The sequence below is a fragment of the Leishmania major genome, chromosome 33, assembly GCF_000002725.2.
Source record: "Leishmania major strain Friedlin complete genome, chromosome 33".
NCBI lineage: Eukaryota > Euglenozoa > Kinetoplastea > Trypanosomatida > Trypanosomatidae > Leishmania > Leishmania major.
The window spans coordinates 1,275,313-1,301,888 of NC_007285.2; the positions used below are offsets into that span (position 1 = coordinate 1,275,313).

General features: G+C 58.4%; 9 protein-coding genes across 9 annotated transcripts; all 9 read left to right on the forward strand.

The window, feature by feature from the left end:
- Positions 1-236: 236 nt before the first annotated feature.
- Positions 237-1,658, forward strand: LMJF_33_2810 (transcription elongation factor-like protein; the record flags this gene model as incomplete). The annotated part of the gene is made up of 1 exon (XM_001685992.1): positions 237-1,658. One exon carries the CDS (start codon positions 237-239, stop codon positions 1,656-1,658), a length of 1,422 nt encoding a protein of 473 aa, XP_001686044.1.
- A 1,429-nt stretch (positions 1,659-3,087) lies between these two features.
- LMJF_33_2820 (conserved hypothetical protein) lies at positions 3,088-4,869 on the forward strand (the record flags this gene model as incomplete). The annotated part of the gene is made up of 1 exon (XM_001685993.1): positions 3,088-4,869. The coding sequence occupies one exon, from the start codon at positions 3,088-3,090 to the stop codon at positions 4,867-4,869; it is 1,782 nt and encodes a 593-aa protein (XP_001686045.1).
- A 2,074-nt stretch (positions 4,870-6,943) lies between these two features.
- LMJF_33_2830 (D-alanyl-glycyl endopeptidase-like protein) lies at positions 6,944-7,642 on the forward strand (the record flags this gene model as incomplete). The annotated part of the gene is made up of 1 exon (XM_001685994.1): positions 6,944-7,642. The coding sequence occupies one exon, from the start codon at positions 6,944-6,946 to the stop codon at positions 7,640-7,642; it is 699 nt and encodes a 232-aa protein (XP_001686046.1).
- Positions 7,643-10,514: 2,872 nt separating this feature from the next.
- LMJF_33_2835 (hypothetical protein) lies at positions 10,515-11,831 on the forward strand (the record flags this gene model as incomplete). Its single annotated transcript, XM_003722346.1, has 1 exon — positions 10,515-11,831. One exon carries the CDS (start codon positions 10,515-10,517, stop codon positions 11,829-11,831), a length of 1,317 nt encoding a protein of 438 aa, XP_003722394.1.
- Positions 11,832-15,668: 3,837 nt separating this feature from the next.
- Positions 15,669-16,445, forward strand: LMJF_33_2840 (hypothetical protein; the record flags this gene model as incomplete). The annotated part of the gene is made up of 1 exon (XM_001685995.1): positions 15,669-16,445. One exon carries the CDS (start codon positions 15,669-15,671, stop codon positions 16,443-16,445), a length of 777 nt encoding a protein of 258 aa, XP_001686047.1.
- A 1,316-nt stretch (positions 16,446-17,761) lies between these two features.
- Positions 17,762-19,027, forward strand: LMJF_33_2850 (D-alanyl-glycyl endopeptidase-like protein; the record flags this gene model as incomplete). Its single annotated transcript, XM_001685996.1, has 1 exon — positions 17,762-19,027. The coding sequence occupies one exon, from the start codon at positions 17,762-17,764 to the stop codon at positions 19,025-19,027; it is 1,266 nt and encodes a 421-aa protein (XP_001686048.1).
- Positions 19,028-19,442: 415 nt separating this feature from the next.
- On the forward strand, positions 19,443-20,900 carry LMJF_33_2860 (conserved hypothetical protein; the record flags this gene model as incomplete). Its single annotated transcript, XM_001685997.1, has 1 exon — positions 19,443-20,900. The coding sequence occupies one exon, from the start codon at positions 19,443-19,445 to the stop codon at positions 20,898-20,900; it is 1,458 nt and encodes a 485-aa protein (XP_001686049.1).
- A 1,302-nt stretch (positions 20,901-22,202) lies between these two features.
- Positions 22,203-22,550, forward strand: LMJF_33_2870 (conserved hypothetical protein; the record flags this gene model as incomplete). The annotated part of the gene is made up of 1 exon (XM_001685998.1): positions 22,203-22,550. The coding sequence occupies one exon, from the start codon at positions 22,203-22,205 to the stop codon at positions 22,548-22,550; it is 348 nt and encodes a 115-aa protein (XP_001686050.1).
- Positions 22,551-23,209: 659 nt separating this feature from the next.
- LMJF_33_2880 (conserved hypothetical protein) lies at positions 23,210-24,454 on the forward strand (the record flags this gene model as incomplete). The annotated part of the gene is made up of 1 exon (XM_001685999.1): positions 23,210-24,454. The coding sequence occupies one exon, from the start codon at positions 23,210-23,212 to the stop codon at positions 24,452-24,454; it is 1,245 nt and encodes a 414-aa protein (XP_001686051.1).
- Between the last annotated feature and the right edge of the window lie 2,122 nt (positions 24,455-26,576).

Below are 26,576 nucleotides of genomic sequence, written 5' to 3' on the forward strand. Positions count from 1 at the left end.
CCGCCGCCCTCTCGGAAGAAGGTGAGAGCTTGTGTGTTGGCCGTGCGTGGACACATACGATATCCAGCCCCACGAACATAGGCGCACGCACTCACACAAACGCAGGGACGTGTGCACTGGGAGCTCTCACACACCGGCATATACGCGGCACGACGGCACAACCTGCAGGAGCGGAAGCCGTGGAATCAACAGAGCCACAAACTGTTTCTCCTGTTTTTCTTCTTTTTCAGCTCACCATGGCCACTTACGTCCCAGGTGATCGCGTATGGGTGTACATAGAAGGGGATGGGTGGTGGCCGGCGTGCGTGCTCAGCGACGAGGAAATGGGCACTCGCACCCCCGGCTTCGACCTGGCGGTGCAGTTCTACGCTGGCGTGGAGCAGCCGGCGACTCTGTACGAGCTGAACAGCCACGCTGACGCCGCAAACATCTGCTTCTTCGAAACGTCGTCGGAGAAGGCGGTGACGGGCAACCCTGAGCTGGAGGCAGCGATCCGCTGCGCTTGTGCCCATGCGGAGGCCAACCCGCTTAAGTCGGCGTCTGCCATAGTGGGGGGCGCCAGGGTGGCAGCCGGTGGTTCGGGCGCCGCTGGGAGCTCGGGTGCCGCGGTCGTCGACCGTGCGGCGTCGAAGCGTGTTCGCGACATGGGCGACGATGACACGGGCGTCTACAGCAGCGGCGCTGCTGCCTCGCGCTCTGTTTCTGGGTACCACCACCTGCGCAGCGACAAACTTCACGAATTGTCGAGCAAGATTTCGTCAGCTGTGGCAGCAGCAGACTTGACGGCAGTGCGCGCGGCACTCTGCCAGCTAGACGGCGTGGACGTGTATCTGACGGAGCTGGAGGACACCAAGATCGGTGTTGCCGTCGGGTCAGTGCTGAGCCAGCCGGTACTGAAACCGCTGTGGCCCCTTGCTCGCGCCATGATCTCGTTCTGGGCACGCCATCTGCCTGCCGAGACCCTCGCAGCCATCCGTAGCGTGCAGCAACGCCAGCTACCTGTGCCGGCTACCAGTGCAGCGGCGGCAGCAGAGCCCCCTAGCCCGCTCAGCAAGCAGCAGCCGGCGTTTCCAGCTGTTCCGAGCGGGAGCGCCTTTGCGAGCAGCGTGTCTCCATCCGCGGCAACCGCAGCAGGTGGAGCTGGTGCAGGAGCGGCGGGCGGTGCGGGCTCTGGTGATGTGGCTCCGACACAGCGCAAGACATTCTACGACAACGTCTACCAGCTCCTCGACAGTCCCTTGAGCACGACACGCTACGACGACACTGTCATTGACGAGGTGGCACGAAGGTTGACGGCTGAAATCACCGATCGCGATGAGCGTCAGATGCTGCTGCTTCGGCTCCGCGAGGAGGAGCTTTCTTTCATTCGCGATCACCTCCTCTCTGGCGAGTGGACGCCAAAGAAGTACTTGGATCAGCCGAGCGAGGTGTTCACCACCAAGAGCGAGAAGGCCCGGCAGGAGCAGCGCATCCAGGAAAAAATGAAGGCCATCGAGGCCGCCGACAATGCCATGCTCAACATCACCTCTCTCTTCAAGTGTGGTCGTTGCGGCAAGCGCCACTGCACCTTCTACGAGCAGCAGACGCGCAGCGCTGATGAGCCGACGACGAAGTACATCACTTGTCTGGACTGCAAGAACACCTGGACGCAGGAGTAGGCACGCAGACACATGTGCAGTTGCGAAGCATATCCGCTAAGCGGGGTATGCCACCCTCTCTCCCTCTACCGCACCAACCTCTCTCCTGCGCACGTTTCTCTATCTGCCGTCGAGGCGGAGAGACGGAAGGGGAGGAGACGAAGAGGAGATGGCGGTGCGAAGACGGAGGTGCTGGAAAGGACAACAAACGCGCGGGAACATCTGGAAGCCTGTGTGTGTGTGTGTGTGTGTGTGTGTGTGTGTGTGTGTGTTTGGGGCTTAGGGGAAGGTGGCGGGGGACGGTGAGTGCTGTGGTTTCGAGCGCCGCTCTGTCTCCCTGCTGTGTATTGATGGCCAGTGATTGGCAGTGGTGGTGGGCTGGGTAGGAAAATTTGCCGATGTCCCACAGTGCTCCTCATTACGTTCGTGTCGACATTGATGGCCATATCTCCCCGCAAGGTGGATACGGCGATCACGTTAGGAGTGCTGCGCGACAGTAAGCAACTTCGTATGAGGATTGCTTGCTGTCTCTTAATGTTGTGTGGCTTGGTGAAAGAGAGAGGGAGAGAAAGAACGATGGTGAGTTTAGGTGGCGTATCCTTGTGAGTTCTTGGTGATAACCTCCTCTTTCGTTGCTTTTCTATTTTTTCGGTTGTTCCCTTATTTTTTAGGTCGATTTTAAGCTCTGCAACCACCGTGAGATGAGCCGGCACACACGTTGCACACAAACATACAGGCAAGTGGAAAGAAGTGGAGCTAGGAGAACCAACGCTGCGATGTGAGTCATTCATGTCTCGTCTTCTGTCTTTGTGTGTGTGTGTGTGTGTGTCTGTGTGTACAGAATATGACCTGATGCTATCAAGATAATAGGTGCCGGTCCGTTCCCTTCTCCCCCTTACACTCACTCTCCCTCCCGTTTTCGTCTTCGTTGCGCTCTCCAGCGGGCGAAGACACGCGCACGCACATACGCATATGGCCTTCTGGCTCAACGACGGCAACGCGAATCGTCCACCTTCGACTTAGCTCGGTCATGCCAATGTGCGTGCGTGTGCTTGCTTGCAAGAAGCTGCTGCCGCGCGGGGGGGGGGAACTTTTACCTCCCCTCCCTCTCATGCCCCCTGCGCTCCTCTTGGGTTGCCCCCCTCTCTCTACTCTTCTCCGTCCCGCTGTCCTGCTCTCTCACTCCATCTCTTTCCCGCACTGCCGTCAGTAAACGCACCCACATAGATACGCGCACCAGCACCATCAGCAGCCACTAGACGAAAAGGCGTGCTGGCGAGGTGGAGAAACAACCTGCGCAGAAGAAGAAGCCATTCTGTATGATACTTTCGACTTTTGTGTGTCTGCTCGTGGTCGCGTGTGTGAGCGTGCAGTCTGCGCAGTGACAGCAGGTCGTCAGCATCCCCCGTATCTGCCTTGTCTTCTCGCAGACCACCTTTGCGCGTGCACGATGAGCGCCAGCACCTCTGCCGACTACCCTGTGAACTCATGGGTGTGGGTGAGGCAGTCTGGCTACCCTTGGTGGCCCGCGATGGTGCTGGACCCTGCGCAGGCAGGACAAGACCCTCCTGAGGGCACCGATGTCGTGCTTCTCTGCGGTCCGAGCGCCTCGGCGACGTTGGTGTTTGCAAGTTCCGCGGATGCGGAGCAGCTGCGCCCCTACCACGGCGCAGCAGAGGACGCGGAACTCATCGAAGCCGGCCGCAGCGACGAGAGCTGTGCCGCCGCCATCGAGGAGATGCTTGCCGCCGTAGCTAGCACTGATGCCGCGCCTTCAGAAGAGGGCCTGCACACCACGCCGTCTGCCTCTGGTGCTGCGATGGGGCATGGCAATCACGCCTTCTCTGGCGAAGACGACGTCGACTGGGAGGCGCTGGCCGCCGAGGCAGAGGCGGCCATGGCAGAGCCGCAGAGCGCCGTGGCCCAGGAGAAGCACAAGAAGGATAAGAAACACAATAAGCGGAAGAGTAATGGCAGCAGTGGTGGTGATGGGCATGCCGATTGCGATGGCTCGCGCAAGACGCGGAAGGATAAGTCCTCGAAGGGTCATCGTCGTCACCGCGGTGGCGACGCGGATTCGGCGAACGAGGCAGAAGTTAGCAGCGGGGGCGACAATGACGACAGCAAGAATGACGAGGACGTGTTCCAGCGACGCAAGGGGGCTTTCTCGAGCCGATCAGCGATGAAGAAGGTCAAGTATGAGCGGCAGAGCAAGCTTGAGGAGTACGACCTCGGACCAGGCACGCTATCCGACTACAGTCCACGTAATGATCCTGCATACTACTACCGCAAGGTGCGCAGTGCACGGCGTGCGGCGTCGTCCACGGAGTTGCGAACCTGCACGCAGGAGTTGCGCGGCTTCATGTCGCGGTGTCTCAGTGGTGCCGCAACGGCCCTCGACGTCGAGGCGGACATTCTCGGCGTTCTGCGGCAGCTGAAGAATGTCGACGTGACGTTGGCGCAGCTGCAGGAGACGGGTGTCGGTGTTGCCATCGGCAGTCTTCTCCGTTTCTTCACCCCACCTGTGGTGCAGCTAGCGCAGGCAATACTAAACTATTGGTTCCACTCCTTGCCACAGAACACGCAGCAACAGCTCTCCGCGGAGAATGAGGTGGACCGGTGCTCCATCGAGACCTGCTCCGACGGCGTCGCTGGAGACAACGAGCTTGGTCGCATTGGTGTAAACCTCTTTAGCTGCTTCACCAATGAGGAGATCAACGATGCGCCGGCGAGCGTCGATGTGATGGCGCTGTGCGGCTCCATCGAGGACGCGCTTGAGCGCCGCTGCGACTCCGATGCGCAGATGCTAGTGCTCTTTGCTTTTGGCGACACCAGCGACACCGGCAAGGCGCTGCGCCGCCTCTTGTTGGAGGGCAAGATTTATGTGGAGGACATCATCAATCACACAGGGAACCTGCCATTGCTCGTCCGCACGCGACAGCGCCGCCCGGCGAACATGCAGTTCACGTTCGACTCCCCAGCGCCCCAGGACCGCAGCGATATTGACTCACCGAACTCGCCCTATGCCGCCTTCTCACCCAACGACGACGGCTCAACTGGCAGCCCCACGTTCGGCTCCCCAACCGGGCGCACCACCACTGCACTCTACAGCTGTCCGCACTGTGGTGCAAACGACGCGTACCAGAGCAGCTACTCAGTGCAGGCGCACGATAACATGCCCGACATCTTGCGCTGCAAGAAGTGTGGGCAGACGTGGAATGTGGCAGAGTAGTAGTACCCGAGCGCAGTTCACCGTGGAGCACAGAGGGGCAGCTAAGCGTGAGCATCGCCTCCCCCTGCAGATGCGCTATTATCTCCCTAGTTTTTTTTTGCTGTGTGTATGTGGAGAGAGGGGGCGGGGGCGGGGGCGGGTGCGCGACGACGCACGATCGAACAGCGCCCATTCAGACTGTGGCGATGAGGGGGGGAGCTTGTCGCCGAGGTGTGGATGCGTCGAGCCTTGTAAGCAGACGCATGTTTGTGTGTGTGTGTGTGTGTGTGTGGGTGGGTGGGTGTTGTTCTGTGGATGGTGGTGCGGCTGTGCGCATCGGTAACTGAGCTCGAACCACCACAAGTTAGCAGAAAAAGGGGATCGAACGGAAAACAAGCAAACAAAACGAGGTGAGGGATGCCCGTCGCCTCCGTGTGAAAGTGGAATCACGTCGAAAGCGGAAGAACGACAGCAACGACTAGCCAAAGCAAGCCAGGTGATGCAGTCGTCTCACCCACGCACGGCCTCAGATAGCAGGAGAGGGCGGCTAGCGGAGTGGGCGGGGAACGGCCACGGCTCTGATCGGGCGCAGGGACAGAAAGAGAGGAATGAAGGGAACGCGCGCGGGTGCCTTGGGCTGATGTGTCTGAGTGTGTGTCTTTTCTCAGTCGCCTACGTGAGGGGAGAAAGGTGCGCGTCGTATATGCCCTGGACAAAACCCCCTTTTGGGGGGGGGAGAAGAACGATGGGGGGGGGGGGCACTCGGCAAGTGTCGCAGGGCGCCGGTGCCCGGGATGTTTTGTCGTGAGTCGAATGACCACCGAGATATGGTGCAGGAAACAGACGTTATTTGGAATTTGACGATTGTCTTTTGCTTTCCCTGAGATGTGTTTCTCGCCAGCGCAAGTGTGCCAACGCCTTTGACCCACCGCCTTTCATATCATCCGCGTCTCTTTACGTCCCCTTCTCGTCATGACAGCTGCTGTCTGTGGCCTTTGTTTTTCTTTTCTTGTGCGAAGTCAAGTCGTATTCCTGCATGTGTGCATCTATGCGCAGTCATGCGGAACACAGTTGTGCAGGGGAGAGAAGAGGAGGGGTGTGCATACATGCGACACTGCGGATGGTATCAGCGTATGGCAGCCTGTGAAGGCACGAAACATAGCCGCCGTCCCTCTCCTTGTCACGGCCCGTGTGCATGTGATCTCCGGATCGCATGCAGGCCTCAGCGCTGCCACGGCAACTGGAGTTTCCTGCCATGATCCAGCGATTCCTCGCCCGCCCCTCGTCTCTTCCGCTTCGCTTCCCCCCCCCAACTCTGATTCGCGCGTGGCACTGACGTCAGCCTGCGCCAGGGTATCTTTCCCTGGGCTTCCTCTCGTCCGCATTCGCACATGCTTTGCTTTCTCTCTTCTGACTCGCCTCTCCAATCCCACACCGACGGTGCTTTTAGAAGCAAGCACACAGCATTACTAGTGCCGCTTCTTCGCTTGACCGCCACAACCGTTGCACTTTCTGCTGGTTGATACGTTCAACGGCTGCACGGCTCTCTCTCTCTCTCTCCCTCTCTCGTCCTCTGCTGCAGCTACATCATTTGCTTCTTGCTTCTTCCCACCAAAGGCACACGCACAAAACGATGCGAAAATGGGCGGGGTCAACTGAGTTGCTGCCAAGGGAGCCGATCCTGCGAGTCAGCGACGTGGCTGCCGATCCTCTTCCGAGGACGTCCTCACGCACGTCCTCACGCGGCTCCTTCTCATCTCACAGCCGCGAGAGAGTGGTGCAAAACTACCGAGAAAGCGCTGCGGAGTTGGGGTTTCCACCAGCCGTGGGCGCCCCCGATGCTGCATGTGACGATGTCGTCGTCTCCCAGTCTCGCAGCCATGGCGACACCAACGTGCAACCCAACGACTCTAGCAAGACCTGCGGTGAAAGCACCCGGGTCGACGATCTCGTTATTGCGTGCGCCGACCCGGGCATCGCTAGCTCCGGCGCTGCGCGCTGCTTTGTACTGACACACGATCCGCTGCTTTACGGCATTCTCAAGTGGAGTCTGGCGGTGTTATTGCTTCTTTTCCTCTCTTTCATTGTCTTTGGCATGTTATACAGCTCCATCCGCTACGGCAGGAACTGCACCGGCACCAATGAGACAGTGAAGCCACTCGGACCGTGCGTCACGCCGCTTGGCACCATCCTCGGCGTCTTCAACGGCGTCTTTGGCTACAGCAACTGCAATGACAGCTACGTGTCGACCGAGCTGAGGTACATCAACCTGACGGTTCCGGAGCTGAACAATGAGACAGGGCAGCTAACCTACATCTCTAAGCAGTTCTACACGGGGCTGGCGTGGCAGTGCGTTGAATACGCGCGGCGATACTGGATGCAGCGCGGAACCCCGCAGCCCGCGTACTTCGATTCCGTTCTAGGAGCCGCGGACGTTTGGAACCTGACTTTTGTGAGGCTCCTGTCGAATGCATCGATAACGCTGCCGCTGCGCAGGTATTGGAACGGCGACCGCGTGACGGACAACCACCAGATACCCGCCATCGGCGATATCATCATCTACCCCGTCCAAGATGGCGGCTTTCCCTACGGCCACGTCGCCGTCATCGCGAATGTGGAACTGTCGACGCACGGCGCCATCTACGTGGCTGAACAAAACTGGGCTAACGCCGTGTGGTCATCGCCGCACCACAACTACACCAGAAGGATTCCTATGTTCTACGACATGCTGACCTCCACCATCACGCTTGATGATTCAGAACATCAAATCATCGGGTGGATGCGCTACGGCTGAGCAGCAAGGGGCATGAAGGCAAGGAGCCGATCGCCAAAACCGCGCGCTAGCGTTGCTTGCACCGCGATACACACACACACACACACACGCACACACACAAGCACGCGCTACCTGACGGCTACCCGTTGAAAAGGCATCGAGAGCACATCCGTGTTCCCTCGATGCCCACCGAAGAGGAGTTTGGGCGGGAGGAGACAAAAAGCGCTGTGGATTACATAGCGGCACCGCATATATTTCTCTCCCCTTTTCTGTTCACTGTGCGTCTGCGTTGTATATCATCCAAGGGGGCTGATGGTGCCCGCCGCCCCACGGTAGCGCCAGGGCCTAGTGCCCAGCGTGCGGGGACGCCAAAGGCCTGCAGCCCGCCCTTGAGTGGTGCGGCTGCGGACTCTTGATCTCGGCGGACAGGCCTGGGCTGGCGGTGTGCGGAGGAGGCCTGCAGTCATGATCGCGTTCCCACCATCTCACCACGAATCGTGTCGGCGATCAAACGAATAGGTGGATCCCACCTGCTGTGTTTCTGCTTTTGCTGCGTTGCGGCGGTGTTGGGCGTGGCGCGGGACCCAGACGGTGTTGAGCGGGCCCCGCTCCTGGAGATCGCCGTGGTGCAGCAGAAGTAGGCGAACGGTGGCCTTGTGCGCCTACTCGCTGACTTGTTCGTGGTGGAATGGCGCGTTGACGAAAGAGCAGCAATGCCTACGGGGTTGCGGAGGGCAACTGGAATACGCAGCGCTTCTAGCGAAGCTGTGTGTGTGCGTGTATATGTGCTTGTGTTTGTGCTGCAAGGTCTGCTTTTCGGATGTGACGGTGCCTTATCCTGGATTGAGTGTCTGCCCCGTCCTTACAATATGTGCTGCGAGCTTCTCTTTTCATGTGTCTCTGTTGTGTTGCTCTGTAGCGTTTTTTCACACGCACTATATATATATGTGTGTGTGCCTTCGTGTACGCTGTGACGTCTGTCATTCAGCGTGACAACGGTAACACCACGGTCGGCGCATGTTCTTGTTGCACAGAGGCGAGCGGTTCTTCTCTGTGCATTGCTTGTTGGTGCTGGGTTTATCTTGGGTTGTATCTGTGTGTGTGTGTATGTGTTTCAGGGAGTGAAAAGTGCCTGAGCAAGCGCAGCCCTTGCCTACGAACATACGCACACTCTGACTTATAGGCAGGCGAAGGGATTATGATGCAGTTAGGTGTATATATATATATATATGCGCGTATTCATATGAAAATATATTAGTATGGATGGGAGGGGTGTCGGAGAGGAAAAGGGAAACGGCTGTTGGCAGACGCGTGTGACATACCTTCCCCATCACCACCACCACCACCACGCACACACAAGACTGTGGGCATGTGTATGGGGTGGTAATTGCTTTTATTTTTTGCTGGGGGTCTTGCGTTTTGCACCGTTCCACTCGTGGCCGTGCTCTGTTGCTCCTTTCTCCCCTCGCATCTTCTTGCTGGGTGGCTTGTGCTCTCATCTCACCCATGCTTATCTTCTTTGGCCCATTTTGTGTGTGGGGGGGGGGGGGCGTGGCGGGCACGTGTGTGCGTGTCCCAACAGTTTTGCATCTCCCCTCCCTTTCTCCCCAAACTTTGGCTCACCCACTCCAGCGCCACCCCCAGGATCATCTCAAGCCCCTCCCCCATCTTTTTTCATTTACTATCGCCTGCGTTGGATTGCTTCCCCGAGTACCGCTATTACCTGTTCCGACAGATGATTCGGCTCTGTGTGCATCAGCTAGTTTAGGTGGCCATCATTGGCCTCTCCCTCCCCGCCTCTCTGCTTCTCTCCTTTGGCCAATGCTTATTTGTCTCTCTCTCTTTCCATGTGAGAGTGTGCGTGTCTCCTGATTTACGTGCACGCAGAGTGCGGCGATCACGTAGATATGCGTCTGCCAAGGCACTGCCTTGCGGGTGTATGTATGGTTTATCTGCGCTTGTTCAGAACCCTTTCACCATAGTGTCGGCGCACTTTTCTTTGTCGTTGTTACAGTGCACTACGACGATACTCGCTCTGTGCAAGCGAGAGGGATGGATACGGGGTAATGGATACACTCACAATGCTTTCGAACATCTGCCGAACCGCAGCAGGCGCTGAATGACGACAGCAGCGGACCGCAATTTTTGTTTTAGGGAAGAGCGGCAGCAACGGTAGTGGTGATCATTACCGCTTGCTAATGCTCATAAATGCATACGCACACAGACGCAGAGACTCACAGAAGCTCAGCTCAATAAAACGGAGTGGTCGCTTCTCAGCTGAGTGTCATCGACTGCATTGTGCGTTGGAGCGTATGCGGCAGAAGGCAGCTTGACCTCTGTTGCACAGCACCATCCGCCGTTTTTCACGCTCCTGCACCCTCCTCCGCATAAGTGTGTGTGTGTGTGTGTGTGTGTGTGTGTGTGTGTGTGTGTGTGTACACGCGCCGGACGAAGAGAGGGGAGGGCAGGCATACGCCGGCAGACATGTGTGCACGTGCATGAGCACGCATATCCATGCGAACGAACCCTCCACTTCACCCCACCCCACCCCGTTTTACTCACCAACTCTTACCCCTTTTCCCACCTCTTCCGCCTGTCCTCTTCGTCTCTGGCCACATGTCACACACGTGGGCACAGTAACCCAACGGCAGGGTGAGTCGTTTCTCTCTCTCTTGCCGCACACTTTTTTTTCGTGTCTTAGGTTTTGTTCACGTGTCTTAATCATCGCGTTTTCTTTCGTGTGAACGTACACGTACTTACCTGATCTGCTAGTCTGTTTGTGTGGATGCTGCCTGGCATCGCATTACCAAATCTATTTTGAACTCGCTCTCACGCGTTCTTGTCGGCTGCTTTAGCATCCATAGCGGCACAGGCAACGCGGTGAGCAGAGACGATGGCGCATCCGTCGCAGCGGCGGTGTAGCGGTGGCCGTCACCGTGCTACTGTGATGTGCGCCCTCCTAGCTGTCATTTTTGTTCTGGGGGATCTCTACGATGCCTCCGCACGTGCTCAAGAGCAAGTGCGTGGACTTGCAGAACTTGAGCGCGGCTCCCTTCGACAAGCAGCCGAAAGCCTTGGCCGCGGATACAATCTCTACAAAGCCGTGGACAAGGACGGAATCTTAGACAGCGAAGGTTCACAGAGTCGCTCTGACGAGGAGGCCATAAACACGGAAACCGCTGCTTCGAGTGGTGCGGCATCCTCCATCTCGAAGGCGGAAGACAATCCGTCTATCGAGAGTGATTTGTCGTCCTCTGCAGCTACGACTGACGCCGGCACGGCGGAGTGGAGCACCAGTTTCCATTCCGAGTCTGTCAGCGCCAGCCAAAACCCTGGCTCGTCGTCTTCTGCAAGGAGCAGCTATCCCTTCACCACGTCTTCTTCCTCTGAAACAAACAAAGCGGATCAACCAGGAGATGGGTCCCCCAGCACCACTCTGACGAACACTACCACAACGGCAACCACGGAGACACCAACAGCGAAGCGTCCGGCGGATGATCATGGTAGGGGCACTGCAGTGGTTTTATTTTTCTTCATTCTCTTGATTGCAGGCCTCATCATGTACGGTGCGCGGCTTTGCCCAAGCGCGTGCCCGTTCGTTACCCAAAATGGCGGCGACCGTTGTAGCGGACCGCACTCGTTCATCCAGCAGCAACACCCACGCTATACCACGCTACGCGGCGACGACAATGCCTACCGTAGGATGGAGCGGAGCAGCGCGGTTGCCGGGGCCGCAGCCGGCGGCCGAAAACCGAGACGCTTCTACCAGCCGCAACGCGGCGGCGGTGACAGCGAAGGCCAGTGTGACATCTTCGTCGAACTGAAAGACAAACCCACCAAGGCGGTACGAAGCGCCGGCGCACGCCTCAGCGATGACGCCACGGATTCTTTTAGCCTTATGGTAGACAACAACCCAGCAGCAGAGAATGGACTCATTGGTTCTTTGGCTTCCTCGGCCGGGCCAGTGACTGTGCAAGTCCCCACGCAGTCCAAGAGCTCGCTGATGTCACTGCGGAAGGGCAAGCTGGGCCTCGTGTCGACTACTCCGGCGGCCTCTTTTTCCTCGGGTTCGACGACAGAAATGACGGGCTCAAACGCAAGAAGCCCGCTTTACCGCCCCACTGCAGACACACGCTCCGGCCATGCCGAAGCTGTCGCTATGCCGCCGACCACAACGCAGCCACGCGTTGAGGACGATTGGGAGTGGTAAGATAAGACTGCGTACCACCGGGACGCACGAAAGGGCGGAAATGAAGCGCACGAATCGATGAGATCTGTTCACCAAGTGGGTGGTGTGCACACACACCCTCCCCCTCCACATGAGTGATCTCACCGAAGTCGCTGACGTCCACTTTTCCTCCCCCTACCCTCCTAGCACTGCCCTGTGCACTCGTGCGTCACCATCACCGGCGTTGCGCGTGTGCACAGCGCAGAGAGAGCAACGGGGTTTTTTCATCGTTTTCGGTGTCTTGCTTTGTTTCCTTCTTGGTCCGTCTCATCCTTCTTTCTCCTTTCCACTGGGTGTCTCTCACGTGCGTTGGGTAAACTCTCTCATTTTGCCATTGGGCCTTATTTTCGTTCCCCCGCTTCTTTTTCCGTTTCTCGCGCCGTTGAGACATGCATCGTACAGGCAGGTGACTTTCACCGAGACGGTCATGTCGTACATCGCGCTGTCGCCGAAACGCATTCGGCTCTCTGTCGTCATTGTTATTTTATTCGCGAGCTGATGCCCGTTTCGTTTCTGTGATTCGACTTTTCGACTTTTTCTTCTCTTCTCCGTATCTTGCAAACACACGAGACGCTGCGGAGGAAAAGGCAGTCGCAGCCAAGGAGCAAGAACAACAACAACAAAAGGGCTGCTGTGGCAGTGAGGAGCTTTCTGGTGGCAGTAGTCGTGTATGCACGTCCGTTCGGAGTAATCACCATCACCACCAACATGCAGCAAGGCACCCCACACGTGCACAACACAGGGCAACTATTGCTAGTGAAACCAAGTCCCGCAAAACAGAGAGGTGCTCGCACACCCCTTTTCCAAATGCATTAGCAAACATGCATTGCTCATCGAATCGGGTTACTCATTCTGCCCCATGACTTTTCTCTTTCATGGTGCCCGCCGCCTCACGGTAGCGCCAGGGCCTAGTGCCCAGCGTGCGGGGACGCCAAGGGCCTGCGGCCCGCCCTTGAGTGGTGCGGCTGCGGACTCTTGATCTCGGCGGACAGGCCTGGGCTGGCGGTGTGCGGAGGAGGCCTGCAGTCATGATCGCGTCCGCACCAGCTCACCACGAATCGTGTCGGCGACTCAGCACATAAACTCGCGATACGCGACGCGGCACGCTGAGACAAGAGCTCCTTGGCGGCAGTCGTCCCACACCCGAAGGACGCGGCTACTCAGCTTACAAGACGACAGGAGACCGTGCCCGTGCAGCCCCGCACGGGGACCACGACTGTGCTTCGGATTCCCGCAACCGCGGGTGACCCGCAGTGACAACACGGAGCGCAGAGGGTGTGGTGCCCACGTCTCCGCTAGCATTGTGGTACCCCGCCCCCGCCAGAGCCTCCGCCCGCCTGCTTTGCCTACCGAGGGCGTCCGTCCCGGCATTGTGCCCGATGTGCCACGCGAGATTCGCCGATCGCTCGCGCTGCATGGGCTCCCGCCGTCGGGTGCCTGCGGCTGCCCTCCGGTATCCCTTCGGAACGGCAGGCCACGAGGTCTCCTCGCGAGCAGGCGCATGCCTATCCACGGGCCCCCTCCGCTCGACGCGCCCGCTGCCACAGGACTCAAGGCAGCGTCCCGCCTGTCGCGGCACATGCGGGCAAGCCGTCCAGACACGCCCCCCAGACAAGACAACAACGCCGTCCCGAAGCAGGCCCCGTGACCCGAAAATGCGAGCACTGCGCGCGCGGTCAGCCACCGCTGGCATGGCGCATCGCATCCGAGCAGGGCATCGCGAGGTCAGCAGGGCGAGGGGGGGGGAGTGGGCCAAACAGGCGCGCCGAGCTGCACGCCGGTCCGCCCCGCAGCGCACGTGTGCGAGGCATGCGGCATATCCCCTCCGTCCCGCCGGGTGGGCGGAGGGGGCGCCGGCGCCGGGGGCATGGCGAGCGCGCCCCGAACGGGGCACCACCGAGCCAACCGGCGCCCACCGTGGAGGGGCACGGCGTCTTTCTATGGGATGCTGCGGCAAGGCGCAGCTGAGGGAGAAGCAGGGCACACAGGCAGGAGGGGAGGGGTCGGCGCAGGCGTCTCCGGGGGCCCTCGCCTGCGGCTGGCCGGCCCCCTCCCCCGGCTTACCCGGCGTGCACCTGGGCGACCCCCTGCTACCCGCACGGCCTCCACCCCCTCGAGCAGGACCCTGGCCGCGGCCCGCCTGCGCCAGGGCGTGCGGTGCAGCCATGTCCGTGTAGGCGCGCCCTGGCGAACGAGGACGTAGCCGCTCATGCAGCAGACGCAGGCGAGCTGTGGTTGTGTAGGTGTCCCTGTTTTTGACCCGCTCAAACACGAATTAAACGATTATTACACAACCGTCTCCATGTTATCAGGCGTTTTCTATGTACGGCTTGCGATTTCTCGTGTGCGTGCGCAAGGCGGTGTGCGGCACTTCTATGGTGAGTGGTTTCCATGCGCGCTCGCTTTTCTGTCCTTTCTCTCTGTGCATCTTGTTGGTCAGCGCACGCTGTGACGGAATTTTCTAGTCGAACCCATCTACATCATGGGCTCCGGCTCTTCCTTGGGACGACGCAGTGGCTCGTCTCCGCTCGCTTCACGTCGCTCACGCACGCGAAATTTATATATCAATGATGTGCGCCGCTCCCCTTTCTCGGAGGTAAGCGAGCAGACGTTATTCAGCAACTCATTGTCGCGTCGAGTTCTTGCCGCGCCGTCTCGTGCACGCGATCGGTGCAGCGATTCGTTGTCGTCAGCATCCGTATTGCTGTGGGGGACATCTCCTATCGGGGATCTGCTGCTTCTCTCAGAAGCAGTCGCGAACGATGAGGCGAAGCGTCGTTGGAGCTCGCAACGCCGGCGTTCTACCGTGCAGGCGCAGGTCGTCGTTGGCGCGTGCTGCAGAGACAGCAATGTCGACTTTTCGGTGCAGATGTACAAGAGCTTTTTTGAGCTTGCCATGGATCAGCGTCGCATGCAGCTGCAGCAGCAGAGGCGTTTTTGCTGATGCCACCGCTGGTGGTGGTGTGAGCCTTGATGGCCGCAGCGCGGTTCTTTTTTTTTTGGCTTTTGACAGGAGTGTGCCGTAAGGCTAGGTGGTCGCGGCATCCTGGCGCCGTGGGTGATGGGGTCGTGTGTGCGCTGTCCGTGCACACTCGCAGGAAGCGCCTCCACACAGCACTTTCCTCCCCTTCCCTTCTGTCACAACTCAGACGCACGCCATCCGCACCTGCCTCGCCGACTGTAGTGCTGCTGTCGCGCTTGCCTGAGCTGTGTTCTTTTAGTGTCTCGGCATTGTGGATGCTGCAGTCGGGGACGCGCACGCGCAGCCACACGTGAGGGCGTAATGGTGGTTGTTGCTGCTCGTTGCTAGCCTTTTCTCACTGCTAATGGACGAAGAACTGTTGCCGTCAATCACGCCCGATCTTATCCCCTAAGAGGCGCGCGTATCGGATGGCAGGCAGTAAGTTGGTATGTTTTTTGGTGCTGTAAGACGTATATGTATGTAATGGCGCGCTGCCGCTGCATTCCAGACGAGGGCTCTCTCACTCACCGTTTAGAGAACACGTTCTGTATCCCCTGTGTCCTAACTGCCGGCCCTCATGGCCCTTCCCCGCCCACCTCCTCGATGCAGGTAGGCAGGAGATCAAAGCGGACTTTCATGGTGGCACAGCTGCTCCCCTCCCACCCTCTGACTCCATTGTCTTTTGTTGCTGTTGGTTGGCTACCGCTTTCTTCGCGTGCACGCCATGCCAGCCTGTACGTGACTGCTGCGAGCATAGCACTGCCCACGGGTGTGGGTGCGCGTACATTTATAGGTGCATGGATGTATATATATATATATATATATACATATCTGCACATGTATAGGTGGTTCCACTGATGACCTCCGTCATTCAGCGCCTTCGCCGCATAGAGGTGGAAGGTCTCGAAAACCTGCGCAACCTTGGCGGCTACCACACGAACAACAGCACCAAAACGACGAGGTGGGGCGTCGTGTATCGCAGTGATCAGCTCTTCCGCGTTCCAGCGGACGTGGCGCAAATGGTGCTAGTCGATCAGCTGCACATCCGCCACGTGTACGACCTGCGTGCTAACACCGAAGTATCGGCGAAGCGGTATAGTTTGCCTCACATGCAATACACTTCTTTGCCGATTGAAATGAGCAACGCCAATCGGTTTTTGAAAGAAGGCGAGAACCTCAAGCAGGTGGCGACGGCACACCGTTTCATGCAGGAGATTTACCGAGAGTTTGTGCGCTCGTACGCGCCAACAATGGGACTCATAATCAAGGGCATAATCGACAGCAAAGCATCCTGCGACAACGCCTTTCTCATCCATTGCACCGCGGGTAAGGACCGCACGGGATGGTGCTGCTACGTGCTGTTGACGCTGCTGGACGTGATGGAGGAGGAGAAGCGATCGGACTACCTTCTCACAAACACGTTTGTTGGTATTCCAGCGGACGCCTGGGACTACGATGGCGCAGAAGGAATGGGTGAGGAGGCGATGACAGCCCTCTGGACTGTCTTTGATGAGTACCTTGACGCTGCACTTGATGAGTTGAACAAGATGGGCGGCATCTACAAGTACGCAAAGTCGCACATGGGTCTCACTGACGAGGACATCGACGAGCTGCGAGAGCTGATGCTCGAGTAGGTGGGAGTTGCGTATATGCTACGCTTCGCTGGTCCACTCTATCTCCTGTTTTTTTCTCGCTGTTTCCGTTTTCAGCACTCTTTTCAGTGGCGATTGCCTTTGCACGTCCGCCCGTTACATCTCCTCGCTTATCGCAGCTCTTGTTGTTGTTGTTTATGGGCGGGCGCTTCTCCCGGGCTTCGTGCTGTCGCTTCTTTTGTGTGACAGAGAGGCGTCACAGACCTTCCCACATCCCACACCCTCGCATCTCCCTCCAAGCCCAGCCACGTATGAGCATCCTTCACCTATCGTGCGGTAATTTGTCCTTCACCTTCTTTGTCTTGTGCACTTGTGCTTCCTTTTCTTTTTTTCTGTGCCCAGCAGTTGAAGAGAGCGAGAGGCCGGGGATGGGGAGGGGGGAGGTGCGGAAAGGGGAGAGGGAGCCAGCGAGCAGCGGTGGTGAAGCAATGGGGCGAGGCGGATCAGTTGCTGCTGTCTCTGACTGCTTTGCCCCCTCCCCCGCAGCCAGCGAAAACGAAAACGAGCTGTTCGCTCTTTAGTTATGGAGCAGAGCCCATTGCCCCCCCCCCGGTATTTGTTTGAGGCCTGCGCACTTCAAACCCTCACTGGGATGACTTTTGTGTGCACTGCGTGTGAGGGGGTGATGGTGCGCTGTCGATGCGCTCGCCATGCGCATGGTTCTCCTGTACGCCTCTTTCGAATGGGTCCCGTTCTTTACCTCCCCTCGCGTCTCTACAACGGCTCGCGTCTCTGATTGAGCTTTATGTATGCGATGCGTCGTGTGCTCTGCGCAAGTACACACGGTAAGCGGCGCGCAGCCTTGTTAGAAGGGCTTAGTAGAGACATGGCCAGTTGAAGCGGCGAGGACACAGCCAAATCTGTGGCTGCTTTCGATGGATGAAAACGTATGCAAGCCCACGCATGCGCGGCTCCCACTAGAGTCGACCACCAGTACTGGAAAAGGCAAGGAGGGTAGAGGACCGTCGGCAACGCCGATGCCTCTGAAGGATGCGAATGCATCACGGGAGCTGCCCCTCTGTTACCCTACCACTGGCACGTGCGATGGTAATGCTGCTCGCGTCCAGAACGAAGTGGAGGGTTGTCTCGTGCTCTGTGCAGAGACGCCACGGTTGTTGCTCGTGTTCTCGCCGCCTCAGTACAACGGCAGCACTGCGCTCGGCGAGGTCGAAGGCCACTCACGTTTCCGGGCAGTAATTCAACGCAGGGCACTTGTACGCGCAGTCCCTTCCGCCCTTCCCTCCCGAACGCTCCTGGAATGAACCGCTTCCCTTCTTCGAACTTGCATAAACCCTTTCATGTTTCCTTTCGCCTTCGAATACCCCTGCGAAGCGACGTTCGCACACCAAATGCAGAACAAGCAACCATCCACGCTGCTCGCCTCATTTTTTGCTTACTACCACTTTCTCATTCCCATGCGTAGCCGCCGGTCGCCAGCTGGCGATATCGAAGATCGTGCCGACGTCGCCGCTGCTACAGTTCTCCACTCCTCGTCGTCATCTTCGTCAGCGGCGGCGGCGGCGTCCATGATGCAGGACCAGGTCTTACGCTGTGTGCGAAAGGAGCCGGGCCCAAGCAATGCAGCGATATGCGATGCGTACGCGATGAGGCTTCTACAGGAAGCGACGGAGGAGGAGCGGTGCCGCGGGCCGCACTGGCGTGCGCGCTGTTCCCCTAGCATTCTTGTTGCCCTGCTCATATGGGCGACGATCGGCCTTGTCGTGTACATGAAGGTGGACAGCTCACATTTGCGTCCTGGTGCCGCCCTTGCGACCACTTCTGTTGAGACACCCCTCTCGCAACTCCCTGAAAGCTGTCGTGGCCATTACTGTCTGCAAGAGGGCGGAAAGGAGCCCTTTGGAGCGGTCCTCGGGGCCCACAATGGCGTCTTCGCCTACAGTAACTGCAACAGCGACACCTGCATCTCTTCTCTACAGTACCAGATGGCGATTCCGCTCCCACCAGGGGCGCGGACGGCTCTGGACGCCCCCCACGCGACGACTCGCCTCATGACAACAGGGATGAAGTGGCAGTGCGTCGAATACGCCCGTCGGTACTGGATGCTGCGCGGCACCCCGACCCCCGCGTTCTTCGGCGCTGTTAAAGGCGCCGCAGATATTTGGGACTCTCTCACTCACGTTACCTTCCTCGACAACGCGACTACGGCTCCGCTGCTGAAGTTTAAGAATGGCGCGAGGCTTGGCTACGGCGGCAGCGCACCCCGCGTCGGAGACCTACTCATCTACCCTCGCGATACCGAGAACGTTTTCCCCTACGGCCATGTCGCCGTGGTGGTCAAGGTGGAGATGCCCACGAAGGCCGAGGCGGACGACTCCTACATGGACGCCGGAGCCGCATCGCCAAAGCCGCGTCAGCGGCACAGCCACGTGTACGTGGCAGAGCAAAACTGGGATAGCGTGACTTGGCCGAATCCATACCATAACTACTCACGTTCACTGCCGCTGGTGGTGCTTGAATCAGCGGAGGGGCGGCCTCTGCAGTACACGATCGAGGATTCGCTCCATGGCATCCAGGGCTGGGTGCGTTACGATGACGAGCCATAGGGTTGACTGCGCTTATGTGTATATGCATATAGATGTAGGTGTGTGTCTGTGTCTGTGTGTGTGTGTGTGTGCCTCCGAGAGTGAGGCGGGTTATTCGGGGGGTGCTTCCAATGTCTCTTTTTTTGGGTCCATGGTTTTCTTTTGTGCGTCACTCTGTGTCCGTCTCCAAGGCTCGCGCGTCTGTGTGGAGGCGTGTGCTCAGGTGTCGTGACGACTGCCACTGCAGGCTGTACCATCGTCTCTCCAGGCTCTCCCTTCTCTTACCCCCTCCCCTGACCACCTCCTTTGTTGCGGTTTCATCGCCTTCTTTCATTAGGAGCGTTGTCTCTCTCACGCCCACCTGAAGCGCAAGCGCAACCGACGCCTCCCCCCTGTACCAATCCCTTTTTTTCTGTTAGAACGCAGTCGCGGAGCAATGAGCTCGCCACCGCAGGATCCGCCGGATGGCGTTAAGAGTGACGGTGGTGGCGGCCGTAGCCGCTCTTTCAAGCCGCGGCCAAGCCCGCTCGCTTTTCCGAGAGACCGTGCCTACGGCACCCTCGGCAACAACAACGACAACGGCGGCGAGGGCTGCAGCAGCGCTGGCGTAGGAAGCACTCGGCAAAGTGGCCTTCTCATGACCAGCGGCACAAACAGGAGGCTCAGCAGCGATTCGATGCCGCTGTGGAGCTACGCTGCCTCGCCCATCATTCAAATTCGAGATCACTGCCATCAGCAGTGGTTGGCGGTCCTGCTTACTGTTGTTCTGCTCCTCGTCACATTCTACTTTGTCTTCGGTCTTTCCGCTCCCATACGGGCAGAGCGGTGCGCCACGCCGTTTGGCAGTCTACTGGGCGAGAGCAGAGGTGTGGCGGCGTACAGCAACTGCCGCAATGACTACGGTGGGGATCACATGGAAAACTTCGTCTCCGTAGGGCTGCAGCGGCTCTACACCGGCTCCAAATGGCAGGCCCTCGAGTACACCCGCCGCTACTGGATCCTGACATCGCTGCTGACCTTTCCATCGTTTCCTAGGGCTGATCATACCATTCTCGCTGATGCCGCCAACGCCGTGAACGGGCGTCGTGGAAGTCGTGGCAGCTCCGTCGTTCCACTGGAGCGGTACACAAATCTTTTCCTGTCATCCCAGGTTCTGCAGAACAGCAGCGAAGATATGCCCGTTATGAAACTGAATGGAGAGGCCAACAACCTCTCAGCTAGTGTGCGGCTAAGAAACTGGCGTCAGGCACTCGTGCAGCCCCACGACATTGTCGTGTACGCCAAGAATTCGCGGACGCTGCCGTCTGCTCACGTCGCGGTTGTGACGGCGGTGCGCGGCCCCTTTCACAGCGTCGCCGCAGCCGGCAAGGAAGTGCACTGGTTTATTGTCAAGAACGCCTCGGTACAGGGTCGGCAGCCTATGGCTCCTGGGTCGACGTTGCCACAGCTGCTTCTGTCGCAGGAGCACGAGGTTGTGAGTGGCGCCGTGCCGCCGAAGAACATGACTGGCAGTGACACCGCAAGGCGCCCTTCCAGCGGCGGCTGTGAGAACGTATCTGCTGACGAGAAAGGCGAGGAGATGGTGCGCGGGGGTAGCGTTCTCTACTACAAGGTGTTTGTTGCAGAGCAAAACTGGGACAATTCTAATTGGGAAACGCTGAGCTACTTGACAAGATCTGACTGGCACAACAAAACCAACCGAAACACCATAACCAAGGGCAACAGCAACAGGAAGGAGTCGTCAGCGACGCAGCAGCGAAGGGCTGCAACGCAGCTGCGCAACTTTACTCGAGTACTCCTCCTGCATGAGTACTCGAACCCGCATGGGTTCTTCCTCGAAGACACACACAACAATCTCATTCTAGGCTGGGTGCGCGCCTCTTCCGATGCGTAACTGTTTTGGGTAGGTGTAGGCGCGTGCAACGTTCGCAAGTGGCAGCGGCGCTATCAAGGCACCCGGAGAAGGACCAAGGAGCATCTTCTTTACACACAAACGCATATATATTTACATCTGCGACAGGCAAGTGGTTTTCCTCGCTCCTTCCCTATATATATAGCCCTCCCTCTTTCTCTCTCTCTATCCAGCGCTCTCATCAGTTGTGCGCAGCGCCGGCAAGGACGCCACACGAGAAGACAGCGCGGAATCTGGTGGACAGATTATGCCGAACTGTCACATGGTGGACATGGGCGCACGTGCGTGCACACGTGAAGGAGTGAGAGAGGAAGAAAGCGGTGGCATCGGCGTCGTCCGTGACTCTGTGTACTAGCACAACACGACACGCACGTACAAAAAAACAAGAAACAGGTGAAGAGCACTCGAATAAATAGACAATGCGTGCTTTGCGGGGGAGGGGAAGACGTGTGTGGTGATGCGTGCTTGAATGATTGTGTATGTGTGGGTGGGTGTGGTCTGCGAATCTGATCTCTCTCTCTCTCTCTCTCATGAGCTGTGTTTAGTGCAACAGAGGCAACGCCTCCTTCCTTCCCACCTCCCTTCTTTCCCCTGCCGTGCTGCATCAGTGTGGCCCATTCATTCGTGTTCCTCAAAGGAATAGTTTGCATGTGTGAATCTTCGTGTAATCCTCCGGTGTCCTTGCAATGTACTGCAGAGTGAGGAAGACGACAGACAAAACCACAAAAAAAAAGATCGCTATTTTGAGTGCCGATATGATGAGCGCGCGTGTGTTAGCGTGTTCCAGTGAACCGTCGGGAACTGCACACCTGCTACGCCTTCTTTTTCCTTCCTCCAAGAGCTTGGCTGTAGTGGCGGTCATTGACACTGCGAATCACTGATTGTTTCTCTTTTCCCCCACCTGCTGCTCTTGCGCACGTGAGTTTCGTATGCGAGTGTGGGAAAGGGCGCCGTTGCCAACAGTTGTCTGTTCTTCGATTCCTGTCTTCACGGCTCCCAGTGATAATAGATTTGTCTCCCCATCTCTCTCTGATTACACGCTATCCACTCCTCTCGTGTGTCCTCACAGCTCTGCGCCGACACAAGGCGAGGCTGTTATCGTCGCTCTCTTTGGTGCCGTCACCCCTGTGCTTAGGGAACAGCGGCCTCGGTTTGTGAGCCTGCTTGCTTCACGTCGCGGAGGTTTGTGTTTTACTCACCCGACTTGTGCCTGTGAGGCCGGAAGGTCAGAAAGACGCCAGGGACCAGTCTGTGTTATCCCACCTTTCAATTCTCCGTCTCTCCATGTCGCAGGATACCATGTACCGCCACCAGCTGTGGCACATCGAGGACCCGACCTTGTCGGTGTCGCAGGCCCGTCTGAAGCTGCTCTTCGATTTTGACCCACCTTCGCAGTACCGGCTGCAGCCAAACGGACCACTGCTGCACGGTATCCGGCCCAGCTGCGTACTGTGCGGTAGTGTGAGTCCGCCAGGCGGTTGCACCGCGGCATCGGCTGCTGCACCCATTACGATCCGTCGAATGGGCGTGTTCGGTCGGGTCGGCAGTGCCCCGGTGCAGTACGAAGAGCCGCTTGTGACAGAGTGGGCGGATGTTGGACTTCCTCCGACCTCGAGAAGGGAGGACGCTTGACCGCAGCGGTCTCTCTGGTGTGTGTAGGTGTGCTCTGTCCGTTATATCGCCTGTCGCCATATGTGCTGCCCTGCTCCGTAGAAATTCGACATGCGTCTTGCCCGCGTGTTGGGTTCTTCTCTCTCCATCTCCCCGCCTCCCACGAAAGTGGGTCTTTGGCGCCCAATGCTCCTTTTGCTTTTTCGGTTGCACGGGTGGCGGAGCCCCGTTGTGTGCGGTGTCTGTGAGCCCTCACGTTGCAATGGCCGATGGCAAACAAAGCCACGCAGGTTCCCAGAGGAGAGCCCATAGACTCGGCAGCAAGCGTAGCCTTGGACGGGATAAAAATCTACTTCAGGTGACTGCTCTGCGCTTCTTTGCCTGGCGTTGGTGGAGGCTTGTCGTTGTCGAAGGGGAAGCTGTCAGAATGACTCAGCGCGGCGTCCTACAGCCATGAGTGAGGCTCCTCTAGCAGATGATCGCTTCTTCTCTAATTCTCTCCCTTTCTCCGTCCTCTGCTCTGTGCCCGTAACCCCTCCCTCACTTTTCTCGCACCCAATCCAGAAAAGCAGCGCACCTTGTCGCCGGCATCCTCATAACCAGAGTCAGCTCACTGTCTCTGTCGCTCTCTCTCTCTCTCTTTCTCTCTCATCGCTACTACAGACTTGGCTTGCGCGCGTATGGCGAGTGCAAGCGCTTTGGGGCTGTCGTCGTCGACGTCTCCGCCACGGCATTGGGGGTCTGACCTGCTGCTGCGCAAAGTTCCGCTCTACGCTCAGGCGCGGCGGTACGCTGCCGTCGATCCCGACGACCCGCAGTCGGAGGGCAACACGCTCGGCTACGGGCCGAGCAGCTACCCGCTGCTGGCGGCGGTGCGCTCGTGCTACAACATGCTGAATCGTGAAGAGGTAGCGGCTGAAACCTTTAGTCTGGGTGCGACCACCGCAGTGGTGGACCGCTCTCCCTTCAACGGCATCGACAGAGCTGGATACGCCCACGTATCGGCACAGCGCAAGTGGTCGGTCGCTGATCCGCTGGCGGCGGATTCAGCGTCGCCCAACTCGGAGCAGTCGACTGCCTTGGCTCGCCGCGCTGCCGCCGCCGCGCTGTTGGATGACGCCATCGGCCCCGTGACTCTGGCGCAAGTGCTGGAGCCGTGGTTTGGCGTTATCGAAGATCGCTTATGCGCTGGCGCGCAACAGCAGCAGCTCGGAGAGCTTGTGCGATCAGACAAACAAAAGAGAGGCAAGGAGTCAGCCAAGTGGAGCAACAGCGGCGCAGCTGCAGCGCCGGAGGATGGCGAGAATGTGGAGAATGACAGTGGGAGAGTTGCGGACGCGGACGCGTCGCGCATGCTGCGCCGCAAGCGCATGTACGACGAGGAAGAAGAGACACACGGCGCTGTTTACACCCGGCTCGAGAGCGTCATCTTGCATTACAGTGCGGCGACGCAAGAAGAGAAGGAGGTGCTGCGCAGCGCGCGGGTTGCTAATAACGACTCTTCGGCGGATGCGCTCGTCACCGGTGAAAGCAGCACCGCAACACCACCGTCACAGGAGACGTGGGGCAGTCGCATGCTGTCACTCGTTACGTTCACCGTGGCTGCGGAAGCCGGAAGCGGTGCCGCGCGCCGCAGCGACGAGGAAGTCGAGCAGCAGCAGAAGGTGTTGGCCTACCTGAAGCGTGTGCGCTGGATCGCCACACAGTGGAGCAGCACCACGAACCAGATGGCGTTCAAGGACGCCGGGGCTTCGGCACCGTCGTGGGGCCAGATGACAGAGTCGCAGCGCGTGAAGGCGGAGATGCTGCACGCCCAGGGGCAGCGGCGCCGCTTCCGGCGTCCGCGTCGCGGTGGTGATGATGGAGCTAAGGGTAACGGCGAGGACGCCGACGCTGCCTTGGAGAACGAACTTGGTTCTGCGTGATTGCTTGTCCTCTTTTCGCTGTTTCACTTTGTACCATGGTGACTCACAGCAGCAGGCGCCGATGGGCTGCGGAGCTAATCGAACGTGAGGTGTTTTCGGTCTCCACTTTACGAGGTCAGCTGCGCCGACCACTCACACGCGCAGCGGTCCAATGCGTAGCGAAGGAAGGCAAATAAAGGAGTGCGTCACGCAGAAAGGTAATGACGAAGAAGCGACGTGCGGCGTTAAAACGGCCCTTTCCTCACCCTCTCTTCTCAAAGAGGCGAGTGCGGCAGTGGCGCCTGTTCGCTCGACGACGGCAAGAATGGGGATTCTGTGAGTGGATCGCTTTGAAAATGACGTCTTGCTTGAGATGGTGAAACGTGGGACACTCATCGTTTGTGTTTTTTTCGCTTCTACTGCATGATGCCGTCCTTGTTCCTCTCGCCTTGCTATGTGGTCTAACTCGCAGGACCGACGAAGGCCCTCACGAATACAAGAAGCTGCTGAAGGACGGAGCTAGAGGTAGGGGACGGTGCTCAGCAAAACTGCGCAATGACCGTCAGCATTCCTCAAGGCCGACGGTGATTTGCACGCACCGACAACACAAGCTCAAGCGCTCGATGTACTCACCTTCAAGCCAGAAATCCTTGTTTGTTGCTGTTGCCTACTGTTTTGCTTTTCTGGCGCTCCTCACCAACCTCGCCCGCTACCTTCACCACAGCAGCCGAACACAGCCCGTAAGGAAGCGTCTAGCTGCGTGACCATGGTGCCGCTGCAGTGCCGGGCCGCATGGTGCAGGAGTACCGAGTGGGGTCTATGGCGGCAGTACCAGCTCCCCCTGCCCTCACCCGAAGCCCGCCAAGACCTATCAGCAACTTTTCGTGAGGAAAGAGACATATCGGCACTTTCGAGCTCCGGCGCCTTCACTGAGGCAGCGGATGCGCGCATGATGCGCAGCACGCGCTTCAGCAAGGCCGGCGGTGCGCTGGGCGGAACGCCACTAGAAAGGTTCGTCATGCTCCTCTGTGGCGCAACACTTTCGAGGTGCGCGTATTCGCCCGCCGACTCTGGTCAGAACGAGGCCGCTGGCGACCGTGTGTGGGAGTAGCAAGCGACTCGAGACGGCGGGAAAGATCCAAAAAACGACGACATCTACGGGCGATATCTCGTGGCAGTGCACGTTTCACTTTACAAAGTGAGCACCCGCTAAACACGGCAGCATTGTGACCTGCTACCCAGGCGGCGAGAAGAGCCGTTCGGCCGTATGGGTGCTTTTGTTGGAATGCCGCCGCATGGCTTGCAAGCTTCCAGCCGTAAGACGGGCATCGAGTGCTTTACCCTACGAGTGCGCTCCTCACCTGACCCCCTGACAGCACTAATCGCAATGATGACGGAACGGTGTGATTGCTGTTTTTTTTTGTCGTGGTGGCTATCTCTTGGCCGTTTTCGCATTCTCGCTGTGCACCCTTGCGCAGCGTTCGGCGAGTTTTTTGTTGTGGCTTTTCGAAGCTTGTTTGCCTGATGGCAGCGAACCTCACCACCAACGTGCGTGCTATTCCAGGGTCCGTTAATCCAACTTTGTGTGTGTGTGTGTGGGGGGGGGGAACAGAACAATGCATCCATACTAAAGTCGGCGATGACGTGCTGGACGGCGTGCAGTCGGAGTGGCATGCCACAGGGAATACGCTTTTACCATTGATATTATGAACGAACAGCCAGCGTGACTCCAATGTACTCCACCTGGCCGTCTCACTGCCTTCTAGGTGAGAGGCTGACCAACCTGGTGAGGGATGCACGAGGCGTGGTAATTGGCAGAATGAGGGAGCGGCTGTCAGGCGACGCTCAGCAAAGCGGGCGTGTGGTGTTTCAGGCAGAGGCCGTGTTCCAATCACTCAGTCCGAGCATAGCTGCAGAGGGCGGGGGAGGGTTGGAGCCATCGTGCAGAGATGCCCCGGAGCGCAAAACGGGCGGAGTGCTTGTCAAGCTGGACAACCTCTTGGTACTGTCGCAGTAGCCGCGTGGCGCGCGGTGGTATCCTCTGGAAAGCGCTTCCCTACGTGCGTGCAGGAGGAACGACCAGTCGCAGTCTCTTGCGCCCGCAAACACGCAACCGCTACTGCGCTCGGACTGGTGAGCTCGC